The sequence below is a fragment of the Clinocottus analis genome, unplaced genomic scaffold, assembly GCF_023055335.1.
Source record: "Clinocottus analis isolate CAN_PGR_092001 unplaced genomic scaffold, fCliAna1.0.p SCAF_18, whole genome shotgun sequence".
Taxonomy (NCBI): Eukaryota; Metazoa; Chordata; class Actinopteri; order Perciformes; family Cottidae; genus Clinocottus; species Clinocottus analis.
In genome coordinates, this window is record NW_027175909.1 from 5,649,536 (window position 1) to 5,665,003 (window position 15,468).

Here is a 15,468-nt window from a genome sequence, read left to right on the forward strand (position 1 = left end):
CGTGTGCTGTCTGAAACGGTGGTCGGTGATGTTGGAGCCCCACAGGGAACTGTTCTGTCTCCCTTCCTGTTCACCCTGTACACCAATGACTTCCAGTACAACACAGGGTCATGCCATCTGCAGAAGTATTCTGATGACTCTGCAGTGGTCGGGTGTATTAAGGATGGACGGGAGGAGGAGTACAGAGCAGTGGTGAGTGACTTTGTGGAGTGGGCCGGTGAGAATCACCTGCTTCTGAACGTGAGCAAGACCAGAGAGATGGTGGTGGACTTCAGGAGGAAGACAACAGCTCCGAGACCTCTGAGCGTCCTGGGAGAGGACGTGGACATGGTGGAGGAGTACAAGTACCTGGGTGTCGCCATCGACAGCCGACTGAACTGGAAGGCCAACATCAACGCTGTGTACAAGAAGGGGATGAGTCGACTCTTTTTCCTCAGGAAGCTTCGATCCTTCAACGTGTGCAGCAAGATGCTGGAGTTGTTCTATCAGTCGGTTGTGGCCAGCGTCTTGTACTTCGCCATTGTCTGCTGGGGGAGCAGCATTGGAGCCGGTGACACCAACAGACTTAACAAGCTGGTTAAGAAAGCCGGCTCCATCATCGGCTGCAAGCAGGAGCATTTGGAACAGCTGGTGGAGAGGAGGACACTAAAGAAACTATTGTCCATATTAGACAACTCGGACCACCCTCTCCACCAGCTCCTGCAGGGTCAGCGGAGCACTTTTTCAAAAAGACTCATCACGCTCCGCTGCCACAAGGACCGCTACAGGAAGGCATTCCTACCCTCGGCCATAAGGCTACACAATAAATCCCTTGAGTCCAGATCCGTGGACTAAGTCACACTGTACACTGTACATGTATATAGATATACTGATGTATATATGTTTGTATGCTGCATACATATATTTTGCATTTTGCACTTTTTGTACATTTCAGTTTACATTTAATTTAAATCAAACCTCTGAATACACTGAATACACTAATTTATCCTCCGAATACACTGCTGTGTTTTGCTTGTTGTGTATGTTTTGCACATGTGTATGTGTATATGTATGTGTACATGTGTGTATGTATGTATGTATGTATGTATGCATGCATGCATGCATGCATATGTATGTATGTGTATGTATGTATGTGTGTATGCGTGTGTATGTATATGGATATGTATGTATATATGTGTACATGTATGTGCGTGGGCCACGGGTGGGTGTGTATGTGTAGGTATGTGTATGTATGTATATATGTATATGTATATGTTTGTGTATATGTATGTGTATATGTATGTATGTGTGTATATGTGCATATGTAGATATGTATGTATGTGTGTATGTATATGTGTGCGGGTGTATGTATATATATATATATATGTATCCATTCCGCTTGCTTGCATGTATGTGTATATATATGTTTATGCTTATTTCTTACTTATGCATACATCTGTTACCCGCTGTTCCTGTTATTATTTATTTTATTTTATCATCTGTGTGTTTAACTTAGTTTATGGCATTGGGATGCTGCTAGTACGACAAAAAATTTCTCCTTGGAGATTAATAAAGTACTTTTCATTTTTTCATTCATTCAATATAACATGTGAAACACATCGCTTATGCTGGTAGAATGGGAGGCATGTGTCAAATAAAGAAATATATTGTCAACCAGGAGACCCGTATTCAAGAGTCCCATTAAGAAAACATTATTCTCGTGACATTATGGTGACAAAGGTTTTTTATCCTATTACGTTCAATACATATTTGTTGTTATTTTAAGGCAGACCATATTGTTTTTCCTGATCCTAACTAAGTGCTTGAACCTAAATGTGGCCAACACGTTGTTTTTCTGCCTGAACATAATCACAACAGTAAGATAACCACATGGTGTAAAAAGACGTGGCGTGGAAAGCAGCACTAAAATGCACCATAACGACACCTGGAAATGTGTGAAATATCATGCTATTATTGTTACACCACTGCTGCTGGAAAGTAAGATATTTTGGTGAAAGGCATTTGACACGTGCTTTGTCACATATTGAAAATTAGAGTATTCATATTACAGAAATGTTGCTGAAAATGTTGGCTTACTGGTACACAAAAGAAGTGCCGTTGTTAACTCTCACAAGCAAAAGTGTTTGTTGTGAATAAGGCAATTGCTATTTGACTCTTTCTCAGTTATAATGTTTGCATGCACTAATTATTAGTTATAAAAAAACAAGTTATTAGTTGAAAAGGGAAAATTGTGCATCGATTTCAGCTCTGGCTCTGAGTGTGCGACTGAAGCTAACAGATCTATGAGAAGTGAGCCCGCACATAAATGAAATGCAACTGAATGAGCAGTTGACGCGTGAGTGCGGTTGCCACAGCGGGCTAAATAGGGCAACAACCTCATCATTATCCATCACGCTGAAGGTATAAAACTGTAATAAGGGAGTAGGGTGACCTCAGGCAGGGCTGAAACTCCTCGTAGTGGTGGTGTTGTGCCATCAGTGGAGGTTGGGACATAACTGCTGACGCCACCACATTCCCAGGAATGACAAATGGGAGCTGAATACATCTGGAGGTGCTTCAGGGGACACTGGGGAATGGGCACATTGCGAATGGCACGATTGCCAGTTGAGGTGCGGAGGGAACGAGAAAGGCAAAGCAAAGTGTGAGGCCGACTCAAAGGCCCCAAAATAGAAGCTCTGCCTCACACATCTCCATCATCCCTCAGCTACGGGGAGGAAACAATGGTCTGCATACATAATATAGAGCAGTGTGTATCCTATCGACTAAACTCCCTCCAGCCCCAGTCATGCTTTAAGTCACAGCATGAAGTTATGTGTGTTAAATAAGACTCATCCACACATTTTATACAGCTGCATTTAAGCTTGGTTGAGCTTGTGTTAAAGAGCATAAACGCATTAAGCATTGTTGCTTTGATGTACTGCTTTTATACAGTATGTGTAACATTCGGCAAAGTACACCATCCAAGAAGCTGAAATGCTGAAATGATATTTGTTCAAATAAGCGTGTCATTGTGTGTGGGGACAGCATATAGAAACTAATTACAGCTAGTCACAATTAGCTGGTGTGATAGCCTTAGCTAAAGCGTATTTAACCAAGTTTAACTTTTTCCTGTTGTTAAAAAGCGAATATTGATGCTCATATCCTCTTAGTTATATTTGTTTGTTGTACTCATACAGTATATAATAACACAGTTGCTAAATTATATGGAGAGGAAATCACAATATGAAGCAGTAAATGCTAGCTAAGCAGTAACTGCTAGCTAAGCAGAAACTGCTAGCTCTGCGGCCTCTGACTTTAGCACATTTAAATCCAATTTATGTTTTACAGAATAATAAACATGGCTCATCGGTTTGTAGATGTGTTCACTCTCTACTCTTTACTTGAAACCAGCTATGTTTTAAGGTTGCATTAAGGTCTGTGACAATGACTTCTATAAGCCCAAAAAGGAAAGACAAATTCTTCAACATATCTGATTAATAGTGTAAAGTTTAAACCTTTGTAGAGAGGCAGAACGATGCTCTAAATTTAAACACACATCCACACAAACGTACGGTAAACTGCAATTTCTATGCATTGCACAAACAGTCTGGATAAATAATGCATGTGAAGCTTCCCAGCAGCACCTAAAATAAACGTATCTAGCGATCAGACAAGACGAGGTGGGGAAACGGCTTGAGCTCCCACTTACTGTACAACCGATCAAAATAGTTCACAGGGACCAAAATAGTGCAGCGGGGCAAACACGAGCAGACATTCAGGCAGTTAACGTGTCAAATTAGAGATGCGATAGTCCGGTAGATAATTGATATGTCAGGCAATTGGTATGTCATATCTGCTTTCCGTGGTAGAAGATTCTGTAACACTTCAATAACAAGGCAGGATGAGCTAATGCACTCGGAGGAGGAGAGGGGAACGTGAAATGTAACGGAGACGGCGGCTCACACAGAGAAACAGTTTCCCTCATCCCCTCTGCGGAAGAGACACATGAAAATACCTCGACTTTGTTCAGCACAGGTCAAAATACCAGGGGGTGAAAATAAAAGGGCAGTCGAAGTTCATTTACACTTTGAACTTAATGTGACCAATAATTATCGAAAGTGTCACCTTTTAGTTTGCTTCAAAGTCAGAGGACACATTTCCACACTGTTAACCATATGTCTGGCCATATGTGTGTCCTGCTTAATGCAGCTCACCAAGCCACCATAGCTCCAAAACAAAAGCAACATGGACACACAGCTCAGTCTTTCTCCTCACTTTTCTAGCACAAATGGCCGGTCATTAGCCTTAAATCCTTTATACTTATCTCTCCTGGACAGGATTTCTCTTTTCAAAACCGCCGAACTTTAAAAAGTAACTGCAAACTGAAACTTGTCTTTTTTTTTTTTTTATAACTAAATGATTTGACTGTAATGAAACACATCAATGCTTAATGTTAACTTGTCTTACCACATTTATAAAAATCAACATTTTCAAAACTGTTGGCCGTTTCTGAGATGGCGCTGACCGTGTGGTCAACTGTTCAAGTTGAACAGTACATTATTGATGATACAGTGCTGCCTCTCGTACATTATTGCTTAAATAAAAGCAGACTCTCTCTCCTCGCATTCACTGGATCAGCGGACTCCGCCCCTGATCATCCTATAGAGAGGTAACTATTAATTAATATACACATTTAATGGCTACAGCAGAATAATTAAACTCAACATTATATGCCAGCATCTGCTAATGACCAAAACACCTCTCAGTCATACATGTAAAGAGTACTGTCATGTAACCATGGTGACTGATATGTTGAATAATTCAACTGATAATGGCATGGGGAATACATGTATAATAGCAGTCTTTGTGATAATACAACATAAGTATTATTACCTTACGATATTTATCATTGCAACTCCAGTGTGACGAGGTCACACTATGATACACACACCTACACTCTCCCAGCTTTTCCCATACTTTTTTTTTATCTCGATTCATGTGCAAAGAAAACAAGAACCGGTGTGGATTTTACAAGGTGTCATCACACCCAAGTATTTATTTGCAGCTGCAGATATAACTGCTGCAAAACCAACTATACATGTGACTTCTGTTAAGACACTTTTATCAAGCATGTGTTGGTGTGTGTGTGTGTGTGTGTGTGTGTGTGTGTGTGTGTGTGTGTGTGTGTGTTTCAGACTGAACGTTTCATGGTCCTGAGCTCACTCAGCTTCAGCTGTGCAGCTGCTGGTACCTGTTGACCTTGAACGTGAATTTGGAAGGACAGCGGCGTCAAGTCTTTATGCAGCACCGTCTCAGGAAGACGCGAGCAGAACGTCTTCAATATTGCAAGTCACATGTGGTGAAATGCGACTTGGAGTCAGCCTTTCAGCACATTAAAGGATACATATTTAACTGTTTATGATGCTAAGTATTATTGAAGGCAATGTTTGTGCCGCCATCTGTTCCCGGAGTGTGCGTGTGCCTCTTTGTGTGCTTGTACATTCTGTACAGCTTGCGTGTGTTTGTATGTATGTATGCGTGAATTTCTACACAAAAAAAAAACAAGGCTAAGACGGAAAAGTGCAGCCCTGGAAAAGTTCACTAGAGTATGCATGAGTGTGTGTCTTCATTGAACGCCGGTTGGTATGAATGCAATCACACTGCACACACACACACACACACACACACACACTTTTCGCCGCTGAGAAATGCCAGGACATGTCAACATGGCTGCAGAGGACATACGTTCAGTTGAATCAACACTTCAGGACTGCATAACTATGCATGAGAACAAACTAAAGACTGGAATAATGTCGCTGCGACCTGTATCGAAAAAGGCGCCGATGCAGGTGTGAGTGTGTGTGTGTGTCTGAATTGACGCGCGTGTGTGTGTGTGTGTGTTTTATGATGATGAGCTGCCTCAGTGTGTTTCCCGTAGACGGCACCTCAGTGTTTATGCTGTGCTGATGGTCTCCGGGAAAACAAGGGGGAACGAGTGCGGCTTGATATTTACACACAGAAGCCATACCGTCTGGCAATGATGATGGTTCCCTCACGGCTCCAAAAGGCAGCAATAAACCCCGAGAAAGCACCAGCGAGACGGAGCGAGAAATAGACCGGGATATACGGAGTGCAGTCGAAGAAGCCAAAACATGACGGATTAGAAGAGATGCAGGGATTTGGAAAAGGGAGATGGAGGGGGAGAGAGACAAATGACTTCAGTGCTGAGCTGAAACAAGAGAGATGCTCAGTTTAACTAGAGGTCATCTGCTTTCCATCGTCCTCACTGGTGTTTTGGCGTGTTGTAGACGGTTGAACGTGGTATGAGTTATATACACCAGGATTGACAGTTAGGATGCAATGCATGCTGCCAGGTATTCTTTGGTGTATTTTTCCATTTTAGGGCAGAAAGAAAATCAGCTTGCAAAATAAATTTAAAGGAGTACAATTTGACTGAAATGGGAAACAAACAGTTTCTTTTGTGTCACTGCATTTGGCGTGGCAGTGACACAACTATCTCCTCATTGAGTCAACCGGGAGTCTTTAGGATCAACCAAGTCGATGGGCGACTGTGGCTCAGTGGTTCGCATGCCCGCCGTTCAATCAGAGGGTCGGTGATTCGAGTCCCGGCTCCGCTAGTCCATGTCGTTGTGTCCTTGAGCAAGACACTTAACCCCTAATTGCTCCCTGTTGCTGTGTCTACAGTGTATTGAGCAAGAATGTAAGTCGCTTTAGAAAAAATTGTCAGCTAAATGACATCTAACAGTAATAAGTTGAACTTTGGGTATGGATGAAAAATAATAAGAACATTAAAGAAGAGTCCTTTTTCTTTATTTAGAAATCAAGCATGAGTTAGTCGACAGTAAGTAAAGACTGTGACTCTAAACAAGGGAACAACCTCACTATAACCATCACAGCTGCTCTCTTGTGGCGAGAGCTTCTCGTTCTGTTGTCTCACCAACACAGAACTCCTCGCCCATCTTCAAAATCCATTTCACATCAGAGACGACTGCAGCAGTCCGGAAAGTTGGTCTTGAACAATATCCGAGCTGATGTCACCGGCTCTCACCAGCCATCTGTCACACTGGTGGTCCGGCCTCAGCTGGAAGTGAACCGGCGGCGGGTCCAGACCGGCCCGGGCCAAGGCAAAAGGCCCGCCTGGTGGTTATTTAGTGCAGCGTCTCTCTTCACCCCCGCAGCGCCAGCAGCACTGCTGCTACATCCCGCCACCGCTCATCCTTTTGGTCTCCGAGCTTCAGTCGAGCTGCAGCAACGGCAGGTAGCCGGGCACCAGATGGCCGAGGAGACCACCACCCACACACACACACACACACACACGCATCTAGACACACACACATGCGCGCGCAACTTGCACATGCATGCACAATATTTCTTTTCTTTTTTTTTATACTAGGAAACCAGCAGTGAGCACAGACATATGGTATGCTTCTTGCACACACTTGTACAACTACTCACTGCACGTTTTCACACACCCACAGTACTGTTAGCGCCCATGTTTTGTTTTGTTTTTGCATCAATTTAAACTCACTATATTTAGAGGTACGGTTGACGACAGATAGCAGCGGATAACAACAACACGACCCACCGTTTATCCCCACATTCATTCACACCTATTAGCCAATAAGCCAGTGAGAAACAGCACCCCACTGGCTGCAGGTTATTTAAGTCCTGTGGAGGGAACAACCACAAAACAGGGCAGTAACACACCGCAGCAGCCATTTAATGAGCACTTCTACACTTCAAGGACTCCTAATTTTAGCCAGGAAGTCACTTATCCCTGCTGAGCTGACAGGGATGAGACTGACCACAACAAAGGCCAGAGACTGGATTACACTCTTTTGATTTACTGATGAAGAGTTGGCAACTCTGCGCTCATTTGGCTTTTCCTACGTTCATGACAAATATGAGCAATCTTTGAATTGTTAATTATTAGAGTCCGTCTCACGAAAGAGCTATTTAGAGGCGGCTTTCAAGTGTGAAAATGGCGTTTAGGTCTCATGAGGGTTACGTATGAGTGGGGTTTATTCATTTGAACGTTACAATAGATACACGATACCCGATAAACCGACGCGATGTATTACAGACTCACCATTAAATGTTTCACCCGGTGGCACAAAATGCCTCTGCAGTTGCTTCATGTTGCTGCACTGATTGAATTTGCATCCATATGCTTTAAATAGGAAATATATTTTAAAACATACACCTTACAAGTTAAATAAATGGTATGTGGATTGCATGGTTTGTGTTATTCGCTTTGGAACGATGATCGTGTTGCTGTTTGGTTTGTAGAGGAGGAAGTACCGAGAGTTCAAGTGATATCACACACTACATGTGATAAATAGAGAGTAGACTTTATTTATAGAGCCCATTGGTCTCAGGGGGTTTACTAATGTCACTGTCCTTGGAAATGTACTTGGGGTATAAAACGTTAAACACATTAGGAATCGTTTTTTAATAGTGTTAAGTAGCAGAACGTTTAAATATGTGAGCACAGGTGCTTCAAACGTGAACTTAAGCAAATGTTGAAACAACTAACCGACTCAATGTCATTTAAAATGTTACTTACTTTAAAGGTTTCGCTTTAAAGTAAACTATATGAACACACATTCTACGTGATCTTTGAAAAACAATTGTTTTCAATAAATATTCATAAAAAGCTGACACATTTTAACACAGACTTGAGTTGAAAATCTCCTCCTACGCAACAAGAAATAACACCTCATTAGAAGAAGCAATGTATATCTTTATTATGTGCTATGTACATATTTTACAGTATGATACAGCAACAATACACGGTAACGCTACACAGTCCAGATTGCACAGTTTTAGAGTTAGGCCACAGCGGTCGGGTACCGTGGTTATGAGAACAAACACCGGGCGTACAGTAAGTACAGCGTACATCTTTGGCTTCGGGGGGGGGATCACGGGACGCGAGGCGAGAACACAGGGAGCGCTGGCGGGAGACATAACACGAGAGAGAGAGAGAGAGAGAGAGAGGTGTGGAGGATCTGGCAAAGGATTAAGGATGGATTTTCGGGCCGAGAGAGAAGGAAGTAATATATGACATATATTCTTCATGTATGGGGTGGTGTTGTGTTTCTGTTCCAGTTGCTTCACATTTGTCCTTCTATGTTGGTGAAGGAGATTGAATCCTAAACCCCCTGCTGGGCTAAGACTTGCTGGGCCCTAAATCCTGTCAAAAGGTTTCTCCACACGTACACGCGTGTGCGCCTGGACACGATCTGTGCACACAGTGCACATTACATGGAGCGATAACCGGCGGTGAGAGCGAGGGTCTAATTCATTCTCTAATTGGCAGCGTTTCTCCATGTCAACGTGCGGTAAAAGAAAGAAAAAAAAAGAAAAGAAGCAAAACTGTCCTCAATTTGCCGCGGTTGTTCGCGGAGAATCCGACCGCCTCTCCCTCTCCTGATAATACGGAGTCGTCTGTTCTCCTCCCGCCAACGTACAGCCGCTCCAGCTCACGGACAGAATACAGAGAGAAACAGGGGAGACAGAGATTGGATGATAGATAGAGAGCGCGAGAGAAGGGAAGTGACAAGGTGAGAGAGAGAGAGAGAGAGAGAGGAGCCGACAGAAGAGATGGATTCAGCGGGGTCGGCGGGGTGAGGAGATGCTGTAATGATTAGATCTCAGATCCCCTTGAGTCTTCCTCCCGTCCCTCCTGCGCGCACAAAAAATAAAAAGGGTCTGGAAGCGCGCTGGGAGTGGAGGAAGGCCTGCCGTTGTAAATGGCCCCACGCTGTCAGAGTTCATCTGGGAGGAGGAGGAGTGCAGGAGTGGATTACCGGAGTCTGCGATTAGAGAGCGCCTCCTCCGCCTCTCCAGTTCTCCCGAGGCGGGAGGGACTGGATGGCGTCGGCCTCACCTAAAGATGTTGTGACCGTAATGTTGGACTGCTCGGAGACTGCAGACACTTGGGGAAGCAGGAAATATCATCCTGAGGGTCACTGCTAGACAAGAGGGTCCTGGAATATCACCTTTTTTCTCTCGAGAAACTTGTGAGATCTATGTCAATTAAAAAAGTGTTTGTCTATAAGGCGTCTTTGATCCCTCTCAATCCCAGCTGTAAGTCTGAGGCTGGATGCTAAAAGCAGACAGCTCCCCTCCTTATCAGATGATGTCATCGCCTAACTTAAGCAAGTTGGAGGTGACTGGCCTGGAGGAGATGTGTTTAGGATGCTTCCATCTAGTGGTCACTTAACGACACTGTTGATCATTGGGAAGCAGAGGGGACGTCACGATGCAGGAACACATTAATGGGATTCTTTTTGACACATTTCCTCCGTCCAGTATTTAATAAAATGACTGTGAAAAAACACCCCTATTGTCGTACATATGATAATGGCTTGGAGTGGCAGGGCTGTCAGGGGGTTATTAAGGAGTTTCAAACATAATGGCTCCATTAAGTGCATACAAAAGCATATCTTTTACCATACATTCATACTTCGATTCCCAGTGGCATGGACACAATGAAGACATGACAGGGGAGGATGAAAGCTTTGAATGGAGGCGATGGGAGCGTTAGCAGAGGCCAGCCACACAATGTGGCCACACAGTTATACTTCTCTGTTCGCTGTGAAAGTTCTGGCTTCATTCAGTGTGTGATACATGCTTTCACTTAAGGTGTCAGCGAGAGAATGGAGAATCTTAGTCAACGAGCCCAACGTGTGTTTCAGTGACAGATATTGCATTTTATGTGTGCTGCGTTATTAGCTTCTCTGCGCGGAAAAGAGATGGATGTCTTTTTCTTCTTCTTTTGAATGCCATGCTGAGGCGGGCATGTGAGAGTACTTGAGGCGCGAGGGGGGAACATGAGAACCACAGCCGGAGAACAGCTTCGAAGAAGGGAAGACATTCAAGAACTAGACCGAAAGGGGCTTGCCTGCCTTCTGCTCGTTGTGTGGACAAGAGCTCACAAAACACACACATTCAATTAACAAAATCAATATGTACATATTTGAAACATGTAAGTGACATGTAGTTTGTTCCCCTCTCTCTCTCCATGAGAGACAGAATATACGTCCTGGCGGAGATTAAAACGCCGCCGCACAAAGCCGAGCGCCGGGGATTTTCTGGGTCTCACCTCCAGACACACGTTCTGTACACGCCACACTGTACTTCTCACTTCGGCTGTGACGCATAATGACGCGTGGTAACATCGCGAGTGTGTTGCGCATGTTGGTATTTATTCCCCTCAAATGTGGGAAAATCCTCTTTCACCGTGGATTAAGCAGACAGTGTGCATAACGTATACGGGGGGTGAGAGGAAAAACACTTAGCGGGGAGATAAGTGGGAAAAAGGTTTCTGCTGTGTGTGTGTGTGTTATTACATAAATCAATTCTAAATGAAATGTTTCTTCCCTAAATAAAGCCCCGAAATTGCAAGTGTTTCGGCACAAATTGTCCTCGAGTGTGGAAAAAAGAAGCCCCAGCTAAAATAACAGATTTAGTGAAAGACTCACAGCAGAACTTTTCACCTGCTTCTCTTTTCTCTTGGTGTGAAGGGGACAGGTGGCTTCTAGGTAGTGCGGCTTGTTCCCCCGACAAGCCGCTAATGCCTCCGATAAGATAAACCCTGGGCGAATGGGCTCCTGTCGACAGAGCTGCCACCGATAAGAGCAGAGGATCGCTAACGGCCAAGACAACTGAAAACATGAGAGGCCGGGCCGGAGATAAAGAATGTAGGAGGTGGGAGGAAAACAGGAACAACAGCGATCAATTGCTGGCACTGCGCAGCGATGCTATCCGACGCCATCCCTCTCCTCCATCTCCTGTAAGAGCGCGTGTGAGGCGATCATAATCTGAAGGGGAGGAGAGGTGGGTGGTGTGTGTGTGTACGGAGTGTGTGTGTGTGTGTGTGTGTGTGAATCTGGGTCATCAAGTCATCAATAACCACCTGCATTAGTGGAAGCAACACACAGGCAAGGTCAAAACTAACTGAAATCCCTTCAGAGAGAGATGGGGATGAAAGGAGGAAAAAAAAGCAGTAGAGTGTGGATCTTTTCCGGCTCAGATGACTCTATTCTCACAGGGAGTGGTAGGGAGGATGGATGGATGGATGGATGGATGGGTGGGTGGATGGATGGGTGGGTGGGTGGATGGAGGCGTGGCATTTGAGAATCTATTTTTTGACAGACAGGCGACGGCAGACTCGGCCAGCAGAAACAGGTGGGAGTTTGGGTGGGGGGCTGGTGCAGAGACAGACAGGGTGAATTATGGATGGAGGGATGAAGTTGGGGAGGGAGGAGGGGATGTCTGGCGAGGGCTTGTGCCCCGCTGACAGGCAAGCTGCTACTTGGGTGGAGTCACTTAGCCGCACAGAGTCAACCAGAATTGATGGGGCATCTTCTCGTCTGCAGCGTACTGGAGTCCTCTTCAGCTCCCAGAAGGCATCTGGAATGGTCGTCGGCAACAGGACTCCGCCGAGGAGAGCGGAGCCGCCTGCTTCGCTCGGGAAAGTAACACTTGGGCGAGCAGCGGTGCAGAAGCTCAGTCTGTGTGTCACTGTTACGTTCACAGTTTGCTTACTCCACTGCTGCCGCTCTTCCTTTGTCTTGATCTTCTCCCCTTGTGGAACCGTTCACTCCTCACCCTCCTCTACGTACGTGGAGGGGAACCAGCCGACCTGATGGGGGTGGAGGGGGGGGAAAAGGGAATAAGTAATCATGGCGGTAACTCGTGGTGTTCTCATTTAGCATTTTCTATTTCAGATAGTGATTCCATACATGTCCGCTGGAACATGTGTTGCTCATGATTTGCATTGTTGGCTAAATTAATATGATAAGTCGGGCTTTAATTTTTGAAAACGCATCACTAATTTATATTAAAAAATAATTAAAATTGGGCAAATTATTCTTTAACCTCTAAAGCATCTCCCACATGTCCAAAGCATGGCACCTGAGCTGAACAAAATGTTCTTTAACTAGGCAGATTCAGTCTGATTAAATGTCCATGTCAATAAAGAGAATACATCATTCCAGTTATTATCTCCACCAGGTGATTATGTCTGTGTGTGGTGTGTGTGTGTGTGTGTGTGTGTGTGTGTGTGTGTGTTAGGGTGCACATATCTGTGTCTGTCTCTCCTGGGCTAGTCCCATCCTACTGGACTCATCGTGTGCTCATTCAGAACTGTGAGTTCCTCGGTAAGACACTCGCATTGACAACCGTCACCGAGCAAATGACAAAGTGAACAAGCAAATAACCGCAGTGCGTCGTCGAAATGTCAACGGGAGGAGAGCTAGTTAGCTGTTAGCAGCCGGTCCTACGCTAACTCTTCATTCTGGCTAACAGAGCTAACTGATAACTAGTAACTCAGCACACGGCAGGACTGACTGAGGTGTTAAACAGTCAGCATGAGGAGTTAACCGCAGAGAGCTGCGTGTATCTCAAGGAGAGCTTGTCGGTTTTGCGGTTGGCGTGTGAGTGAAAACATGACGATCTGACAGTCCCTGCAGCAGCAGTCGTTGCAGACACACCTGGTGGAGAGCTGCCGTCCGAGTGGACTTTTCCAGTTCATGAATATCATTCCATGCTGGCAGTCATTTTGTACAATTTCGAAAAAAAAAAAGCCAAATTATTATACACATATTTGGATTGCTGATATTTTGTGCCAGTCTCTTTTTTGTTGCCGTTTCGACCATTTCCATGATAATAAGAACCGGGTATTACGTCGAGCTGAATTGAAAGGTTTCAGCGAGGGCTTTTCCAATCAGCCCGTTTCCCCCTCAGCCAGCAGGAGCAATTGTCTTTACCGGTTGGAAGCTCTAAAGAGACTCTAACAGCTCTCGACAGACTCGAGGCGATAAAGAGTTTAGTTTTCACCAGAGTGGCATCAAGCACACATCAGACTTAGTTAAAGAGAAAAGCTTCTTCATTTACAACAGCTGTTTACAAAACACACTCACGGCCCAGACACATTACCGAGGGCTGCAGCGCACACACACACACACACACACACACACACACAAATACATACATACACACGCAGGCTGAATTTGTCACTCAATCTATCACTCTCCGCCAAGCTAAAATGCAATGCAAGCGAGTGGGAGTCGGTACATATCCCTGCATTTAGAAACAGGCCTTTTCTCAACGCTGCATGCTTGATTATAAAGTCCTTTTGGCTTTGCGTAGGGAGGGGGAAAGTGTGCATGTAAGACAGCACAAGAGCTTTCAAGTACGGGTACACAGGCATGTTGGAAAGGCAAGTGTGTCCATGACGGACTGAAGATGAAACGGACTAAATCTGAGTTGTTTTTTCCAAGTAAATATAGGCAAGAATATCTGCCAGATATTACTTCTTCAAAGAGGTCGCTACCTAAAATTAAATTTAAGCATTTAACAGCCAGGATGAACAAACACAACTATCTGAGTTAACTTTCTACCGTGATGAAGTACCACAGACGGTGTACATGAAAGCTACATATATATACACAATGAAGATAAATGGAAAAAGGGCAGCAACAACAACAAACAAACAAAAGGGCTTTTTGAGGCTTTGGGCCCGAGTGGATAACCTGAAAGTCGATATCAGAGCTCAGAAAACACCATTTCCCCCCTCTGGATTTGGTGATGGGAGGCTGCGTTTCATTGGCATCGCAAGGCGGCCTCTTACCCTGCTGTTGACCTCGCCCCTCCACCAGCCGTTGGCTCCCGACTTTGTGTAGATCTTCACCACGTCGCCCTCCTGCAGCGAGAGCTCCCGAGTGTCTCGAGAGCTGAAGTCGTACCGCGCGATCGCCACGCCGATCACTTTCGGAGTGAACACTGGAAAGAAAGAGAGAGAGAGAGATTCATAAAATACCAGATCTGAAGTGAATTCAAGGTTCTAGACGATGCGTTTGAAAGACATAAAAACAAAAACATCAGCTGCAGTGACAACACGTGGACACACACCAGACACACAGATGACATGGGTGGTCGTTTTTCTATCACCACGAAAAACCTCTCGCCATCTTTCTCCTCTCTTTCTCCTCTGCTTAGGAATTGTCACAAAAATCTGCGATCTCCGTTTTGTTTTCCTGGCTCACGCTCCACAGTCTTGTGACGCTGCGGTGACTTCCTGTTCAAATTGACTGCCTTTAAATTGTACGGCACTACAAATGTCTCCCAGGAACCTAGCGCTCGAAAAGGTGTTGCCTGGTTTAAATGTAATTTTAAGTGAAATGAGCCACAGAGGAACTCCTTTGCCGTTCGTTTGCTCGTAATTTGGCAGGTAATCTGACAGACAACAAGAATCAGACATGTGTCGGCACAACCTGCGCGTGTGATTTATTGTATATTCACTAAAAAAGAAGTGTGGCCCCTACAAGTTGTTGTCGTTGTGTAGTGCACTGCTTTAGCTGAGGCCGGCGTGCTGACAGCAGTGTGTGTGTGCGACTACACATGCTGTCGAGGAGACGGCAGTACGAGAGACAGCAGTGGAGACGGTTAGCTAGTTACCTC

At 44.8% G+C, this 15,468-nt stretch overlaps 1 protein-coding gene across 3 annotated transcripts in view; it reads right to left on the bottom strand.

Annotated features, from left to right (window-relative positions):
- Positions 1-8,722: 8,722 nt before the first annotated feature.
- LOC137788585 (guanine nucleotide exchange factor VAV3) overlaps positions 8,723-15,468 on the bottom strand; it is a 79,611-nt gene continuing 72,865 nt past the window's right edge. For all 3 annotated transcript variants that reach the window (XM_068581464.1, XM_068581463.1, XM_068581462.1), the window contains 2 exons: positions 14,639-14,790; positions 8,723-12,649 (listed from right to left, as the gene is read on the bottom strand). In XM_068581464.1, coding sequence (XP_068437565.1) covers positions 12,605-12,649; positions 14,639-14,790 — 197 coding nt within the window. In that variant the 3' untranslated portion in view covers positions 8,723-12,604. The remainder of the gene's footprint in view (positions 12,650-14,638; positions 14,791-15,468) is intronic.